Raw genomic sequence first — 15,526 nt, 5'->3', positions numbered from 1 at the left:
TTAATCACTCTTACTGTAAAGAACCCTTTCCTAAATAAATGGCTAAAACGTTTTTCCTCCATGCGCAGATCATGTCCTCTAGTCCTTTGAGAAGGCCTAGGGACAAAAAGCTCATCCACCAAGCTATTATATTGCCCTCAATATGCAATTTTTTGGTTGCTAGTACACAACCGAGAACCTGAAAATGGACAGTAAATCATAGGGATGACCGTAAACAGCTACGTTACGATCATGCAAAATTTCACAGACATTTTCACAGTTAGGCCCATACGTATTTACAATTTCTAAATTCAATCGATTTTGTGTAATCATTCGTAATTTTGTTTCATTTTGACATAATTTTCACATAATTTTCTGCCGACTTTAGCAGTGAATAGAAAATACTATACATGCTATCGCCACCATTGCTACATACGTTGAGGAGAATAATGGGTACAAATCAATAAAATAATTTTTCAAAAAGACCTTGGCCTCAATTCACTAAGATCATGCTGGAGATAAGGCAAGAGAAAACTCACCTCCACACAGTGAGAGAGTTATCTTACCTCTTCATTCCTTACGTTACCTCCTCTGTAGTTAATTTACCTCCTCTGTAGTTAATTTACCTCCTCTGTAGTTAATTTACCTCCTCTGTAGTTATTTTCACAGGCAGTGAATAAGCAGCCTGTCTTTAACTCTAGAGTTATGTTAAGGTTTGAAGTGTTAACTTAAAGACAGAAGAGGTAACTTTAGGTTTGCCTGAGGTAAAATGTTTCCTGAATACGACATGCCTCATCACCATGGTAACAACTCTAGAAACGTTATTAAAGACAGGAGATAAGCTTAGTGAATTGAGGCCCTTTCGTTTTTGAGAAAATCGATTTTAGAAATGCAAAGGAAAAATGATTTTTTTCAACTCGGAAAAATGACAGTTTAAAAACATTTTCCTTTGCATTTTTCAAAAAAAAAAAAATCTCAAAAACTGAAAAGTCGTTTTGAAAATTTTTTGGGGACCTGTACCCATTATTCACCTTAACATATGTAACAATTTTGGTGGCAACAGCATGTATGGGGGCTTAAAATTATGCAAAAGTTACGAGAAAATGATGTGTAATTACAAATAATTACAAATACAGATGAAATGAATTATGAGTTCACATTGTAATTGCAAATTTTGATGCAAAATTAAGTCTATGGATGCTGACTTTAATTTATACAGTGGGTTGCAAAAGTATTCGGCCCCCTTGAAGTTTTCCACATTTTGTCACATTACTGCCACAAACATGAATCAATTGTATTGGAATCCCACGTGGAAGCACTTCCAGGTAGGTCACATGACTGTAGTAGATCATGGGTATATGAGCAAGCATGACCGTCCATGCTCGCTCGTCTTCTTTTGTTGAAACCATCTAATCATTATATGGACCATCCTGGAACAGTGAGTAGCCAGCCCAAGGGAGAGGTGGTAAGGGATCCAGCATAAGCAATCATAAATAAGGCATTGCCGGCCGCAGTTCATAGGGGTGATTGGGCCATTGAATTACCACCAAAATCACTGCTTAATACAGTAGTTTGCAAAAGTATTCAGCCCCCTTGAAGTTTTTCACATTTTGTCATATTACTGCCACAAACATGAATTAATTTTATTGGAATTCCACGTTAAAGACCAATACAAAGTGGAGTACACATGAGAAGTGGAACGAAAATCATACATGATTCCAAACATTTTTTACAAATCAATAACTGCAAAGTGGGGTGTGCATAATTATTCAGCCCCCTTTGGTCTGAGTACAGTCAGTTGCCCATAGATGTTGCCTGATGAGTGCTAATGACTAAATAGAGTGCACCTGTGTGTAATCTAATGTCAGTACAAATACAGCTGCTCTATGACGGCCTCAGAGGTTGTCTAAGAGAATATTGGGAGCAACAACACCATGAACTCCAAAGAACACACTAGACAGGTCAGGGATAAAGTTATTGAGACATTTAAAGCAGGCTTAGGCTACAACAAGATTTCCAAAGCCTTGAACATCCCACGGAGCACTGTTCAAGCGATCATTCAGAAATGGAAGGAGTATGGCACAACTGTAAACCTACCAAGACAAGGCCGTCCACCTAAACTCACAGGCTGAACAAGGAGAGCTCTGATCACAAATGCAGTCGAGGCCCATGGTGGCTCTGGACAAGCTGCAGAGATCTACAGCTCAGGTGGGGGAATCTGTCCATAGGACAACTATTAGTCATGCACTGCACAAAGTGGGCCTTTATGGAAGAGTGGCAAGAAGAAAGCCATTGTTAACAGGAAAGCATAAGAAGTCCCGTTTGCAGTTTGCCACAAGCCATGTGGAGACCAAAATGGAACTTTTTGGCCAAAATGCAAAACGCTATGTGTGGCGGAAAACTAACACTACACATCACTCTGAACACACCATCCCCACTGTGAAATATGGTGGTGGTAGCATCATGCTCTGGAGGTGCTTCCTTTCAGCAGGGACAGGGAAGCTGGTCAGAGTTGATGGGAAGATGGATGGAGCCAAATACTGGGCAATCTTGGAAGAAAACCTCTTGGAGTCTGCAAAAGACTTGAGACTGGGGAGGAGGTTCACCTTCCAGCAGGACAACGACCCTAAACATAAAGCCAGGGCAACAATGGAATGGTTTAAAACAAAACATATCCATGTGTTAGAATGACCCAGTCAAAGTCCAGATCTAAATCTAATTGAGAATCTGTGGCAAGATCTGAAAACTGCGGTTCACAAACGCTGTCCATCTAATCTGACTGAGCTGGAGCTGTTTTGCAAAGAAGAATGGGCAAGGATTTCAGTCTATAGGTGTGCAAAACTGGTAGACATACCCTAAAAGACTGGCAGCTGTAATTGCAGCAAAAGGTAGTATGTATGATTTTCGTTCCACTTCTCACATGTACACCACTTTGTATTGGTCTTTAACGTGGAATTCCAATAAAATTGATTCAGGTTTGTGGCAGTAATGTGACAAAATGTGGAAAACCTCAAGGGGGCCAAATACTTTTGCAAACCACTGTATTAATAAAAGGCAGCATCCAATTTTTAACAAAATCTTGTGGTGGTTTATCCCACCATAAATGCATTATAATAACCTATCGACAGCCGTGACAAGATCAATCTCAGCAATGGTTGTCAGCTCTACCTAGTTCCATCTTGCCAGTGGCTATCAAAAGGTTGAAGTGGAATTATCACAACATATAATAAAAATATCTAAACTCCTTATTCCTTACAGGACCACTATTGTGAAAATTGTAAAATTTAAAATGCATGTAAAAACACACAAATAAGAAGTATGTTTCTTGCAGATTAAAATGTGCTGTAAATTACTTTTCTCCTATGTTGCTGTCACTTACAGTAGGTAGAAGAAATCTGAAAGGTATTGGACTACTTCATCTCCTCTTGGGGGATTTTCAGTATTTTGTTTATTCTTTACAAAAGCACTCCCTGGAAAGGATCTTTACAAAGATGCAGGTCACCTTCCCAACTGTTTGCACACAATTTTGGCAGTTGGATTGAGCAACAGCCATTCACTAAGTACTTTTTGAAAATAAAGAAAACCATAAGAATTCCCCATTAAAAGGTAGGCTAGTCCGAAATCTGTCAGATTTCTACTACCTACTGTAAGTGACAGCAACATAGGAGAAAAGTAATTTATGGCTCATTTTACTCTGGGAGAAATGTACTACTTATTTGCATGTGTTTTTTAGCCATAGTCCTTTTTTGCCTCTGTACATTAGTTAAGTCTGAGGGGAAATAAAGAAGCAAAAAAAGACAACCCAGCATGCCGTGCAACTTCCTTTGTGCGGCAACGTACCAAATAAGAGTCAGATAAACTGGGGAATGATCATTTATAAAAAAGAAAAGTAATAGTGATTATAACTTTTGGATTGCCTGTTTAGCATCCGTATTACTTGTTTACCAGATAAAAATAAAGAATTGATTTTTGATTTTATGCCCGACAGTTACACTTAAGGCATGTACTTTTTAAAGGGGTTCATGCAAGCTATGTAATGGGTATTGGCGCCAATAGCGCAACTCATGTGAAGTACACAGTGCACACTATGCTCCTATAAAATGGGCTATGCAACTAAAGAGTAAACGCATGTTATACAAGTAATATGCATGCACATACATTTAAATAGAGTTGGGCCGAACCTCCGATTTTCGGTTCGCGAACCGGGTTCGCGAACTTTCGCGAAAGGTTCGGTTCGCGTTAAAGTTCGCGAACCGCAATAGACTTCAATGGGGATGCGAACTTTGAAAAAAAAAATAATTATGCTGGCCACAAAAGTGATAGAAAAGATGTTTCAAGGGGTCTAACACCTGGAGGGGGGGATGGCGGAGTGGGATACACGCCAAAAGTCCCGGGAAAAATCTGGATTTGACGCAAAGCAGCGTTTTAAGGGCAGAAATCACATTGAATGCTAAATGACAGGCCTAAAGTGCTTTAACACATCTTGCATGTGTATACATCAATCAGGTAGTGTAATTAAGGTACTGCTTCACACTGACACACCAAACTCACCGTGTAACGCACCGCAAACAGCTGTTTGTGTAGTGACGGCCGTGCTTTACTGGTGCGCACCATGGCGAGAGTGCAGGTTTTGGTGGCTTTACAGCCCATATGGTCACCTGGCTGATGTAGCTGAATGACAGAACAGTGACTGTCCAGCTGATCAAATTTGGTCTGACCACAATGAGGCAACGACCTTATTATCGTGGGTGTGCCCCCCGAGACACTCATCTAGGCGCCGGTCATTGCTCCATTGTGATACGCAAGCCCCTTCACCACGGCAAGGTAATGATCACGAAGGGGAATGGGCGCATGTACATGCCTTTTCTTTTGTTGTTGCAGCTGCCCGCAGTGCAGCCAGAAAAATTAGGCAGTCATGTACACGCACCCGAAAAATTATTACAGCGGCCGCTGCTAGCAGCGGCCTAAAAAATTCAGCAATCCGCCTGGAGTCCCGGACCCTGTTGGTGGTGGCGGAGAAGGTAGTCAAGCGGCCTGCAGGCAGACATGCTGTGTGGAGGGACTGGGAGCGACTTAGTCTTCTTGGGGCAGGCCAGGCAGCCAGTCACACGGCGTGCAGGCAGAGATGCTGTATGTGCGGGGACTGACTTAGTCTTGGGGCGGGCAGCAGCCCTCCGGGATCCATGCCTCATTCATTTTGATAAAGGTGAGGTACTTAACACTTTTGTGACTTAGGCGACTTCTCTTCTCTGTGACAATGCCTCCAGCTGCGCTGAAGGTCCTTTCTGAGAGGACGCTTGCGGCAGGGCAGGAGAGAAGTTGGATGGCAAATTGGGACAGCTCTGGCCACAGGTCAAGCCTGCGCACCCAGTAGTTCAAGGGTTCCTCATCGCTGTTCACAGCAGTGTCTACATCCACACTTAAGGCCAGGTAGTCGGCTACCTGCCGTTCCAGGCGTTGGTGGAGGGTGGATCCGGAAGGGCTACGGCGAGGCGTTGGACTAAAGAACGTCCGCATGTCCGACATCACCATGAGATCGCTGGAGCGTCCTGTCTTTGACTGCGTGGACACGGGAGGAGGATTAGTGGCAGTGGTACCTTGCTGGCGTTGTGCCGTCACATCACCCTTAAAGGCATTGTAAAGCATAGTTGACAGCTGGTTCTGCATGTGCTGCATCCTTTCCACCTTCCGGTGAGTTGGTAACAGGTCCGCCACTTTGTGCCTGTACCGAGGGTCTAGTAGTGTGGCCACCCAGTACAGCTCATTCCCCTTGAGGTTTTTTATACGGGGGTCCCTCAACAGGCAGGACAGCATAAAAGACGACATCTGCACAAAGTCGGATCCAGTACCCTCCATCTCCTCTTGCTCTTCCTCAGTGACGTCAGGTAAGTCAACCTCCTCCCCCCAGCCGCGAACAATACCACGGGAAGGTTGAGCAGCACAAGCCCCTTGCGATGCCTGCTGAGGTTGTTCTCCTGCCGCTGTCCCCTCCTCCTCCTCCTCCTCCTCCCCCAAAGAAACACCTTGCTCATCATCCTCTGAGTCTGATTCGTCTTCTGCACACGACTTCTCTTCTTCCTCCTCCTCCCCCCTCTGTGCTGCCGCAGGTGTTGAGGAAACAGCTGGGTCTGATGAAAATTGGTCCCATGCCTGTTCCTGCCGTAACGGTTCCTGGTCACGCTCATTCACAGCTTCATCCGCCACTCTACGCACAGCACGCTCCAAGAAGTAAGCGTAGGGAATTAAGTCGCTGATGGTGCCCTCACTGCGGCTCACCAGGTTGGTCACCTCCTCAAACGGCCGCATGAGCCTGCATGCATTCTCCATCAGTGTCCAGTTGTCGGGCCAGAACATCCCCATCTTCCCAGACTGTTTCATTCTACTGTAGTTGTAGAGGTAGTGGGTCACGGCTTTCTTCTGTTCTAGCAGGCGGGAGAACATGAGCAGGGTCGAGTTCCAGCGAGTCGGGCTATCGCAAATGAGGCGTCTCACCGGCATGTTGTTTTTGCGCTGAATTTCCGCAAAGCGTGCCATGGCTGTGTAAGACCGCCTCAAATGCCCACAGAACTTCCTGGCCTGCTTCAGGACATTCGCTAAGCCAGGGTACTTTGCCACAAATCTTTGAACCACTAGATTCATGACATGTGCCATGCAGGGTATGTGTGTCAGCTTCCCCATATGCAAAGCGGCAAGCAGATTGCTGCCGTTGTCGCACACCACGTTGCCTATCTCCAGGTGGTGCGGGGTCAGCCACTCATCCACCTGTTTCTTAAGAGCAGCCAGGAGAGCTGCTCCAGTGTGACTCTCCGCTTTGAGACAAGCCATGTCTAAGATGGCGTGACACCGTCGTACCTGGCATGCAGCATAGGCCCTGCGGAGCTGGGGCTGTGTAGCTGGAGAGGAGAACTGCCACTCAGCCAAGGAGGAGGAGGACAGCGAAGAGCATGTAGCAGGAGGAGAGGAGGTGGCAGGAGGCCTGCCTGCAAGCCGTGGAGGTGTCACAATTTGGTCCGCTGCGCCCTGCTTGCCATCGTTCACCACCAGGTTCACCCAATGGGCTGTGTAGGTAATGTAGCGGCCCTGCCCGTGCTTGGCAGACCAGGCATCCGTGGTCAGGTGTACCCTTGACCCAACGCTCTTCGCAAGAGATGACACCACTTGCCTCTCAACTTCACGGTGCAGTTGGGGTATGGCCTTTCTCGAAAAATAAGTGCGGCCTGGCATCTTCCACTGCGGTGTTCCGATGGCCACAAATTTACGGAAGGCCTCAGAGTCCACCAGCCGGTATGGTAACAGCTGCCGAGCTAACAGTTCCGCCACGCCAGCTGTCAGACGCCGGGCAAGGGGGTGACTGGCCGAAATTGGCTTCTTCCGCTCAAACATTTCCTTCACGGACACCTGACTGCTGCTGTGGGCAGAGGAGCAGGAACCGCTCAAGGGCAGAGGCGGAGTGGAGGAGGGTGCCTGTGAAGGTGGAAGGGAGAAAGCGGCAGAAGCAGATAATGCACCTGATGGAGGAGGAAGAGGAGAAGGAGGGTGGCTTTGCTTTTGTGTGCTGCTGCTGCTTTTGCTCAGGTGGCCATCCCATTGCTGTTTGTGCCTTTTCACCAGGTGCCTTCGTAAGGCACTTGTCCCGAGGTGAGTGTTGGCCTTTCCACGGCTCAATTTTTGTTGGCAGAGCGAACAGATGGCTTTGGTCCGATCTGAGGCACACACATTAAAAAATTTCCACACCGCTGAGCCACCCTGGGATGTGGGCACTATGGGGACCTCAGCAGCTGATGCTGAAGGGCAAGTTGGCTGGCTGTACATAGGTGGCAATACATGGTGCCGGACACTGCCACCAGCTGTTTCTGACGAAGAGCTGCCCCAGCTTCTTTCAGCAACTTCTCTCCTCCTCCTACTCTCTGACTCCCCCTCTGAACTGTCCCCCTCTTCATCTCCTCTATTGGGTACATACAGAGGATCCCTATCATCGTCATCATCGTAATCATCCTGCCCAGCTTCGCTTGCCTCAGACAAATCCAAACATGCACCAACATCAGTAGGTCCTTCATCCTCCTTACACGTTACATCCATAATGTTGCCGCGTAACTCAGACATATGAGCTTGTGAAAATTCATCTGGCTGTAACAACAATGGCTGTGCATCAGTGATTTCACCACTAAATAATTCTTGCGAAGTGTCAAATGCAGCGGAAGTGGTGCTAGTAGTAGCACTGGTGGCTGAGCAAGATGAGGTGTTCTGTGTCGTTAAATACTCAACCACGTCCTGACAATCTTGGGAGGTGATGGGACGTGCCTTCTTCCGAGCACTGTACTGTGGGCCAGGTCCACACAGGGCCGGATTTGTACTTCTTACCGCCCAAGGCCGACTATTACCAGCCGCCCCAACCGAAACCGCATCCTACCACCTCTCTCCACACACACCAATCCCAAAAATTTTGGGCCGATGGTGTCCACTATTGGGGCTAGTGCCGAGGTCTCCATGGCAATATGAAGTGAATCAATCACGTCACACGGGGGAACTGGTCAATCAAGCGATCTACAGGTGATGAGCGTGGTGGGAGCCGTCCACCACACACACATAGTCAAAAGTGGCTCACAATTGGACATTGGGTGGGGTCAGCAACACGTAAAAGTGAGTCCTGTACCCACTGCTGTCTCCAGGGTAACAGCGCTGGCCAATCAATAATTAAGAAATGGGTACTGTGAGAGGCTGCCTTCTGTATTCTGTACTATTTTCTGGTGCTGCCCCTGGTCCTTTCATCCCCCACACCAAGTATGTGAGACCCGGCCTTCTGTAACTGCCTGGAGCTGCTGCTATGTCATTGGACAAGGTCTGGCTTTTTGCTAGTCACACACTGTTCACAAACATTTGGTTAACGGACTGCAGCTGCCTGTAGCACAGCACAGGCAGATGCCAGCTGGTAGGTACTAATAGTGCAGTTATCCTGACCACTTTCATTTGTTTGGACACTTGCAAAGAATACCCTGCAAATAATGCCCACTGTCTGCAGGCCGCCCCTTGTTTATCTGGTGCCCTAGGCCATGGCCTATGTGGCCTTGCCAGAAATCCGGCCATGGGTCCACACGAAATTACATTTACACGACCTCGCGCAGACCTGCCGGGTGGCCTTCCTCTGGCTCTGCCACTACCTCTTCCTCTACCTGTTTTGTCCATATCGGGTATGCACGGAGTGGTATATCACACTGCGTGCACTCACGTAGGTAGGTGGGTTCACTTAACTGCACAGGTATGCGCACTGATGCGGTGGGTTCACTGAACAGAACAGGTATACAGTTGCGGGTTCACAGAACAGGTATGCAGTGGCGGGTCCACTGAACAGAACAGGTATGCAGTGGCGGGTTCACTAAACAGAACAGGTATACAGTGGCGGTTCACTAAACAGAACAGGTATGCAGTGGCGGGTCCAATGAACAGAACAGGTATGCAGTGGCGGGTTCACTTAACTGCACAGGTATGCGCACTGATGCGGTGGGTTCACTGAACAGAACAGGTATGCAGTGGCGGGTTCACTAAACAGAACAGGTATACAGTGGCGGTTCACTAAACAGAACAGGTATGCAGTGGCGGGTCCACTGAACAGAACAGGTATGCAGTGGCGGGTTCACTTAACTGCACAGGTATGCGCACTGATGCGGTGGGTTCACTGAACAGAACAGGTATGCAGTGGCGGGTCCACTGAACAGAACAGGTATGCAGTGGCGGGTTAACTAAACAGAACAGGTATACAGTGGCGGTTCACTGAACAGAACAGGTATGCAGTGGCGGGTCCACTGAATAGAACAGGTATGCAGTGGCGGGTTCACTTAACTGCACAGGTATGCGCACTGATGCGGTGGGTTCACTGAACAGAACAGGTATGCAGTGGCGGGTTCACTAAACAGAACAGGTATGCAGTGGCGGGTCCACTGAACAGAACAGGTATGCAGTGGCGGGTTCACTTAACTGCACAGGTATGCGCACTGATGCGGTGGGTCCACTGAACAGAACAGGTATGCAGTGGCGGGTTCACTTAACTGCACAGGTATACAGTGGCGGTTCACTAAACAGAACAGGTATGCAGTGGCGGGTCCACTGAACAGAACAGGTATGCAGTGGTGGGTTCACAGCACAGGTATGCAGTGGTGGGTTCACAGCACAGGTATGCAGTGGTGGGTTCAATGAACAGGTATACAGTGGCGGGTCCACTGAACAGAACAGGTATGCAGTGGTGGGTTCACTAAACAGAACAGGTATGCAGTGGCGGGTCCACTGAACAGAACAGGTATGCAGTGGCGGGTTCACTAAACAGAACAGGTATGCAGTGGCGGGTCCACTGAACAGAACAGGTATGCAGTGGCGGGTTCACTTAACTGCACAGGTATGCGCACTGATGCGGTGGGTCCACTGAACAGAACAGGTATGCAGTGGCTTGTTCACTTAACTGCACAGGTATACAGTGGCGGTTCACTAAACAGAACAGGTATGCAGTGGCGGGTCCACTGAACAGAACAGGTATGCAGTGGTGGGTTCACAGCACAGGTATGCAGTGGTGGGTTCACAGCACAGGTATGCAGTGGTGGGTTCACAGCACAGGTATGCAGTGGTGGGTTCAATGAACAGGTATACAGTGGCGGGTCCACTGAACAGAACAGGTATGCAGTGGTGGGTTCACTAAACAGAACAGGTATGCAGTGGCGGGTCCACTGAACAGAACAGGTATGCAGTGGTGGGTTCACTAAACAGAACAGGTATGCAGTGGCGGGTCCACTGAACAGAACAGGTATGCAGTGGCGGGTTCACTAAACAGAACAGGTATGCAGTGGCGGGTCCACTGAACAGAACAGGTATGCAGTGGCGGGTTCACTGAACAGAACAGGTATGCAGTGGCGGGTTCACTAAACAGAACAGGTATGCAGTGGCGGGTCCACTGAACAGAACAGTTATGCAGTGGCGGGTTCACTTAACTGCACAGGTATGCGCACTGATGCGGTGGGTCCACTGAACAGAACAGGTATGCAGTGGCGGGTTCACTAAACAGAACAGGTATACAGTGGCGGTTCACTAAACAGAACAGGTATGCAGTGGCGGGTCCACTGAACAGAACAGGTATGCAGTGGTGGGTTCACAGCACAGGTATGCAGTGGTGGGTTCACAGCACAGGTATGCAGTGGTGGGTTCACAGCACAGGTATGCAGTGGTGGGTTCACAGCACAGGTATGCAGTGGTGGGTTCAATGAACAGGTATACAGTGGCGGGTCCACTGAACAGAACAGGTATGCAGTGGTGGGTTCACAGCACAGGTATGCAGTGGTGGGTTCACAGCACAGGTATGCAGTGGTGGGTTCACAGAACAGGTATGCAGCCAGACAGGAACAAGCTAAGCCTAACTAATCTTTCCCTGAGAGACAGTCTGCAGCAGCTCGCCCTACTCTGACTAATGCAGGCACACGAGTGGCCGTAATGGCCGCCGCTGCCTGCCTTATATAAGGGGGGGTGGGGCTCCAGGGGCTAGTGTAGCCTAATTGGCTACACTGGGCCTGCTGACTGTGATGTAGAGGGTCAAAGTTGACCCTCCATGTGCATTATGGGGCGAACCGAACTTCCGCAAAGGTTCGCCTGCGGGACGCGAACGCGAACCACTGAAGTTCGCATGGAACCGTTCGCAGGCGAACCGTTCGGCCCAACTCTACATTTAAAGTGTAAAAAAAAAAAAAAAAAAAGATACATACCTAAGTAGAGGGAAGCCTTTAACTTATGCAATCTTCCCATGTCCTTCTGGCCCCCACCATTGTCACGTGGAACCCCCCCCCCCCCCTCCCTCACATGTCTGACAAGAGCTTTAAAGTTTTCGATTTTATTCAGCACTTAGGACAACGCGTTTTGCGTCATAAATCACTTCATCAGGTCAGTGAATGTGCCAAATGAAAGGAAGATAACAGCTTGGAGTGCCAGAAGCTGTTCTCCTCCTTTGTTTTGGCACATTTACTGACCTGATGAAGTGGTTTATGCCACAAGCTTTTTTCTCTGGCATAGAGCCTTTCATAGGTCATAAACAGTGGTTTTCCACTTTTGGGAGCCTCCAGTAATGTTAGTCACCCTACCCTGGTTAGGGGACCCACCCCACAATAAATTGGGGAGTAAATCTTTTTGGAGCTGCAACCAACTTACCCGTCCCAAATGCTGAGTGGGGATGGTACTTCCCCTTAGGCCCATACGAAATGTTGCCTCTTGGAGCAACCCACACATGTGAGTATATTCTCTAGAATCTCTACCTATCCAGCTCTTCACATTATCTGGTGATATTATGCCAAAGCTCCAGGTGTCCATGTGTTTTTTGTTGTCACTACTAGCATTAACGGAATCCAACTCTTGCAGGTGACTGCCTTCAGCATGGAGAAGAACAAAGTGGTCGAGGGTTTTCCAAAGCGTATCACAGACGTCTTCCCAGCCGTGGAACCGGCAGACCACCCTGTTGGAAACTTGGATGCAGTCTACCTCTCCTACACGCATCAGGCAACCTATTTCATCAAAGACCGCTATTATTGGAAAATGGTCAAAGATCAGGACAGGCAAGCCAACGCCTCATTGCCACTGAATGGACTTTGGCCCAGGGAGAAGATAAACTCCAAGTGGTACGACATCTGTGACGTCCACCCGTCGGTTCTCTACAACACAACATAGGCCGGAAACCCATCAGGCTTGGCTTCTAGGACCATCCGGGAAGGAAAGATTAATGTCACAACACTGTGTTTATCATTGCATTCCCTCCGCCTCTTTGCATAACACGAAAGCTGTTTCCAGGACTGTTGTGATGATGGGAAGGGAGCAAGGAGACCCCAGCAGTAATGGATTATTTCAAATAACTTCAGGCTAGTTGTATGACGAGATGGTCAAATAGTTCTCACTCACTGTACATGCAAATTGAATGCAACCTGTAGCAGCTTGGCAAAGGACCAATCAAAAGTACTTTTGGTCAATGTTGATTGTCTCAGTTCCACATTGCATGCAATTTGCACTAAATTTGTATGCAGGCTAGAACTATTTACATCCCGTTGACCATCTTCAGCTGTCTAAGCTTAAAATAATGTGCAGAAATACTGTATTTAAAGGACACCTGAAGGGATCACACACCAAATCACACACCTGTAACAAGCGTGCGGCTCAGTCAGACTTCAGTCACAAACATCTGATCTGCTGCATGCTTGTTCAGGGTCTATGGCTAAAAGTATTAGGCCCCGTTCACACTTGCGTTTTGCCATGCAAACGGACCGGATCCTGATCGGATCCTGATCTGATCCGGATCGGAACCGTACGGTTCCGATCCGGATCCGGTCCGTTTGCATCAGGCATGCATCAGGCTGCCATCCGGATCCGTGGGCAAAAAATAGCGAAATTTTAAGAAAAAAATGTTGGGGTCAGCAGAAGGTGCACCTGTAGAATCAGGTTCCTCCGCTGTAGGCCTCACCTCCACCTGACCTCTGACATTCTGCCAAACAGCTCCAGCACGTCTGTCACTGCTGCTCCACTCCAGACATGCTTGGCCCATGTGTCCCCATCCGAAATGGCCGCTTGGATACGCATAGGAAGTGGGGTAGAACGTCAGGTTTTTGTAGGCAGTGTGTTCTGTGCCTTCCGTTTCCCATTGGTTTCTGTGTTCTGGATGGTGCTGTCAGGCTCAGGTCCGGCTCCGGTCCGGATGCGTGGGCCGGAGATCCGGACCCAAAAAATAGCGCATGTTGGAAAAGAGTCCGGAGTCGGCTCCGTTCTGTACGGAACGGACACGTGTGAACGTCCGCATAGACTTTACATTGCTATGCGGAACGTACGTTCCGTTTGTACAGTATGCGGTCCGGATCAGATCCGGAAAATCCGGATAGCGAACACTAATGTGAACCGGGCCTAAGAGGCAGAGGATCAGCAGGACAGCCAGGCAATCTGCATTGTTTGTTTAAAAGAACAGAAATACGGCAGCCTCCATATCCCTCCCACTTCAGTTGCCCAGCTGTGGGGGTGCCGAGCTGGAGGGGGAAGCAGCCAAGAAGGGGGAGCAGCAGGCACAATGGTGGGGAGGTGGGCGGACCCCCCCCCCCACCCTCCCTCACCTGGGTCCCCCGCGTCTTTTAATTCCTACTATATAAAAAACTAAACTGGGGAAAAAAAACATGCGGCCAGGGAGATCTGCAGCAGCCCAGCACTCACCTTCCTGGGATCCATCGCTGCAGTTCTCTCTCCACCCTCCGTGTGGCGCTGTAACCCTATAGTGAGATTGCCGGCTGTCATGATGACAGACGGCGATCTCACCAGGGGGAAGCAGAGCCTCGGAGGAGAGGAAGAAGAATGACGTCCGACTTCAGGATCCCCCGGAGGGTGAGTGAAAACCGCATTGCTCTGCATAGACCTCTGGTAGCTACCCCGAGTCCAGCTCGGGGATACCGCTCCTAGCTTGTTTTTTCCACCCCGAGCTGTACTCGTGATTACCGCTAAGGAGGTTAAGGCAGCCCTGAAGGAACCTAAAAAAAGATTTATATACTCACCTATTTAGGGGAAGGCTCTGGATCAGCCCACGTAGCACCTGAGTAGGGAACTGCTCTAGCAGTAATGGTATAGTCCACAGCGCGCACACGGGTAATTCAGGGTTTACTTCTCCCTCCGAGTTGCTACGACTTGGAGGGGGATAGCTTCTAACGCCACTGGGAATTTGGGCGGCAGTGGGGTGATCATGCTGCAGGTAAGTAACTGGCCAATTTGTGTTCAGTTAAAGTTACCTTTAAAGGGTAACTGCAGGGCCGGTTTTAGACTTTTTGCCACCTGAGGCAAACTTGTGAGGATGCCCCCCCCCCCCATAGGTAGCCTGGAGGAGGTAGCAGCCAGGAAGGGGGGCAGTGGGCACAGTGGTGGGCGGCCTGGGGCTAGGCACCTGAAGTGAGATGGATATGGAGGCTGCCATGTTTATTTTCTTTTAAACAATACCAGTTGCCTGGCTAGCCTGCTGATCCTCGGCCTCTAATACTTTTAGCCATAACCCCTGAACAAGCATGCAGATCAGGTGTTTATGACATTATTTTCAGATCTGACAAAATGATCTGCAGCCAAATAGATCAGCAGGGCTGCCAGGCAACTGGTATTGTTTAAAAAGGCAATAAATATGGCAGCCTCCATATTCTTCTCACACCAACAGTTGTCTTTTAAGCTCAACTAAATAAAGAAACATGACCAGGGCAAATTCTGAAAGCAATTGCGTGAGTTTAGTGAAGTTACCTTTGGAAAGGAACTTTTCATTTTGATGTATTCTTTGCATAGTTGTGAACCCATCCATGCCAACTTAAAGGGGTTCTGTTGCCCTTTTAAAAAACAAAAACTGCCACTTACCTGGGGCTTCTATCGGCCCCCTGCAGCTGGAATGTCCCGCGCCGTCCTCTTCCGATGAGCCGTTCCCCGCCGCCGTCTAGACAAATAGAAGTGCAGGTGCGCGGCCATGCCTGTGCACATGTTCGCTCCCGCGCGCGCCAGAAGGAGCTTACTGCGCAGGCACAGTACA

The 15,526-nt window shown here is 48.6% G+C and overlaps 1 protein-coding gene across 1 annotated transcript in view; it reads left to right on the top strand.

Moving 5' to 3' along the window:
* The window catches only part of LOC137561754 (matrix metalloproteinase-21-like), a 90,266-nt gene extending 74,904 nt beyond the window's left edge, over positions 1–15,362 (top strand). Inside the window, exon 8 of the mRNA XM_068273104.1 lies at positions 12,364–15,362. Coding sequence (XP_068129205.1) covers positions 12,364–12,669 — 306 coding nt within the window. The 3' untranslated portion in view covers positions 12,670–15,362. The remainder of the gene's footprint in view (positions 1–12,363) is intronic.
* The last annotated feature ends 164 nt before the right edge of the window (positions 15,363–15,526 follow it).

This window comes from Hyperolius riggenbachi, chromosome 3 (assembly GCF_040937935.1).
Source record: "Hyperolius riggenbachi isolate aHypRig1 chromosome 3, aHypRig1.pri, whole genome shotgun sequence".
In the NCBI taxonomy this organism is placed as follows: Eukaryota; Metazoa; Chordata; class Amphibia; order Anura; family Hyperoliidae; genus Hyperolius; species Hyperolius riggenbachi.
This window is presented reverse-complemented; position numbering and strand designations above follow the sequence as displayed.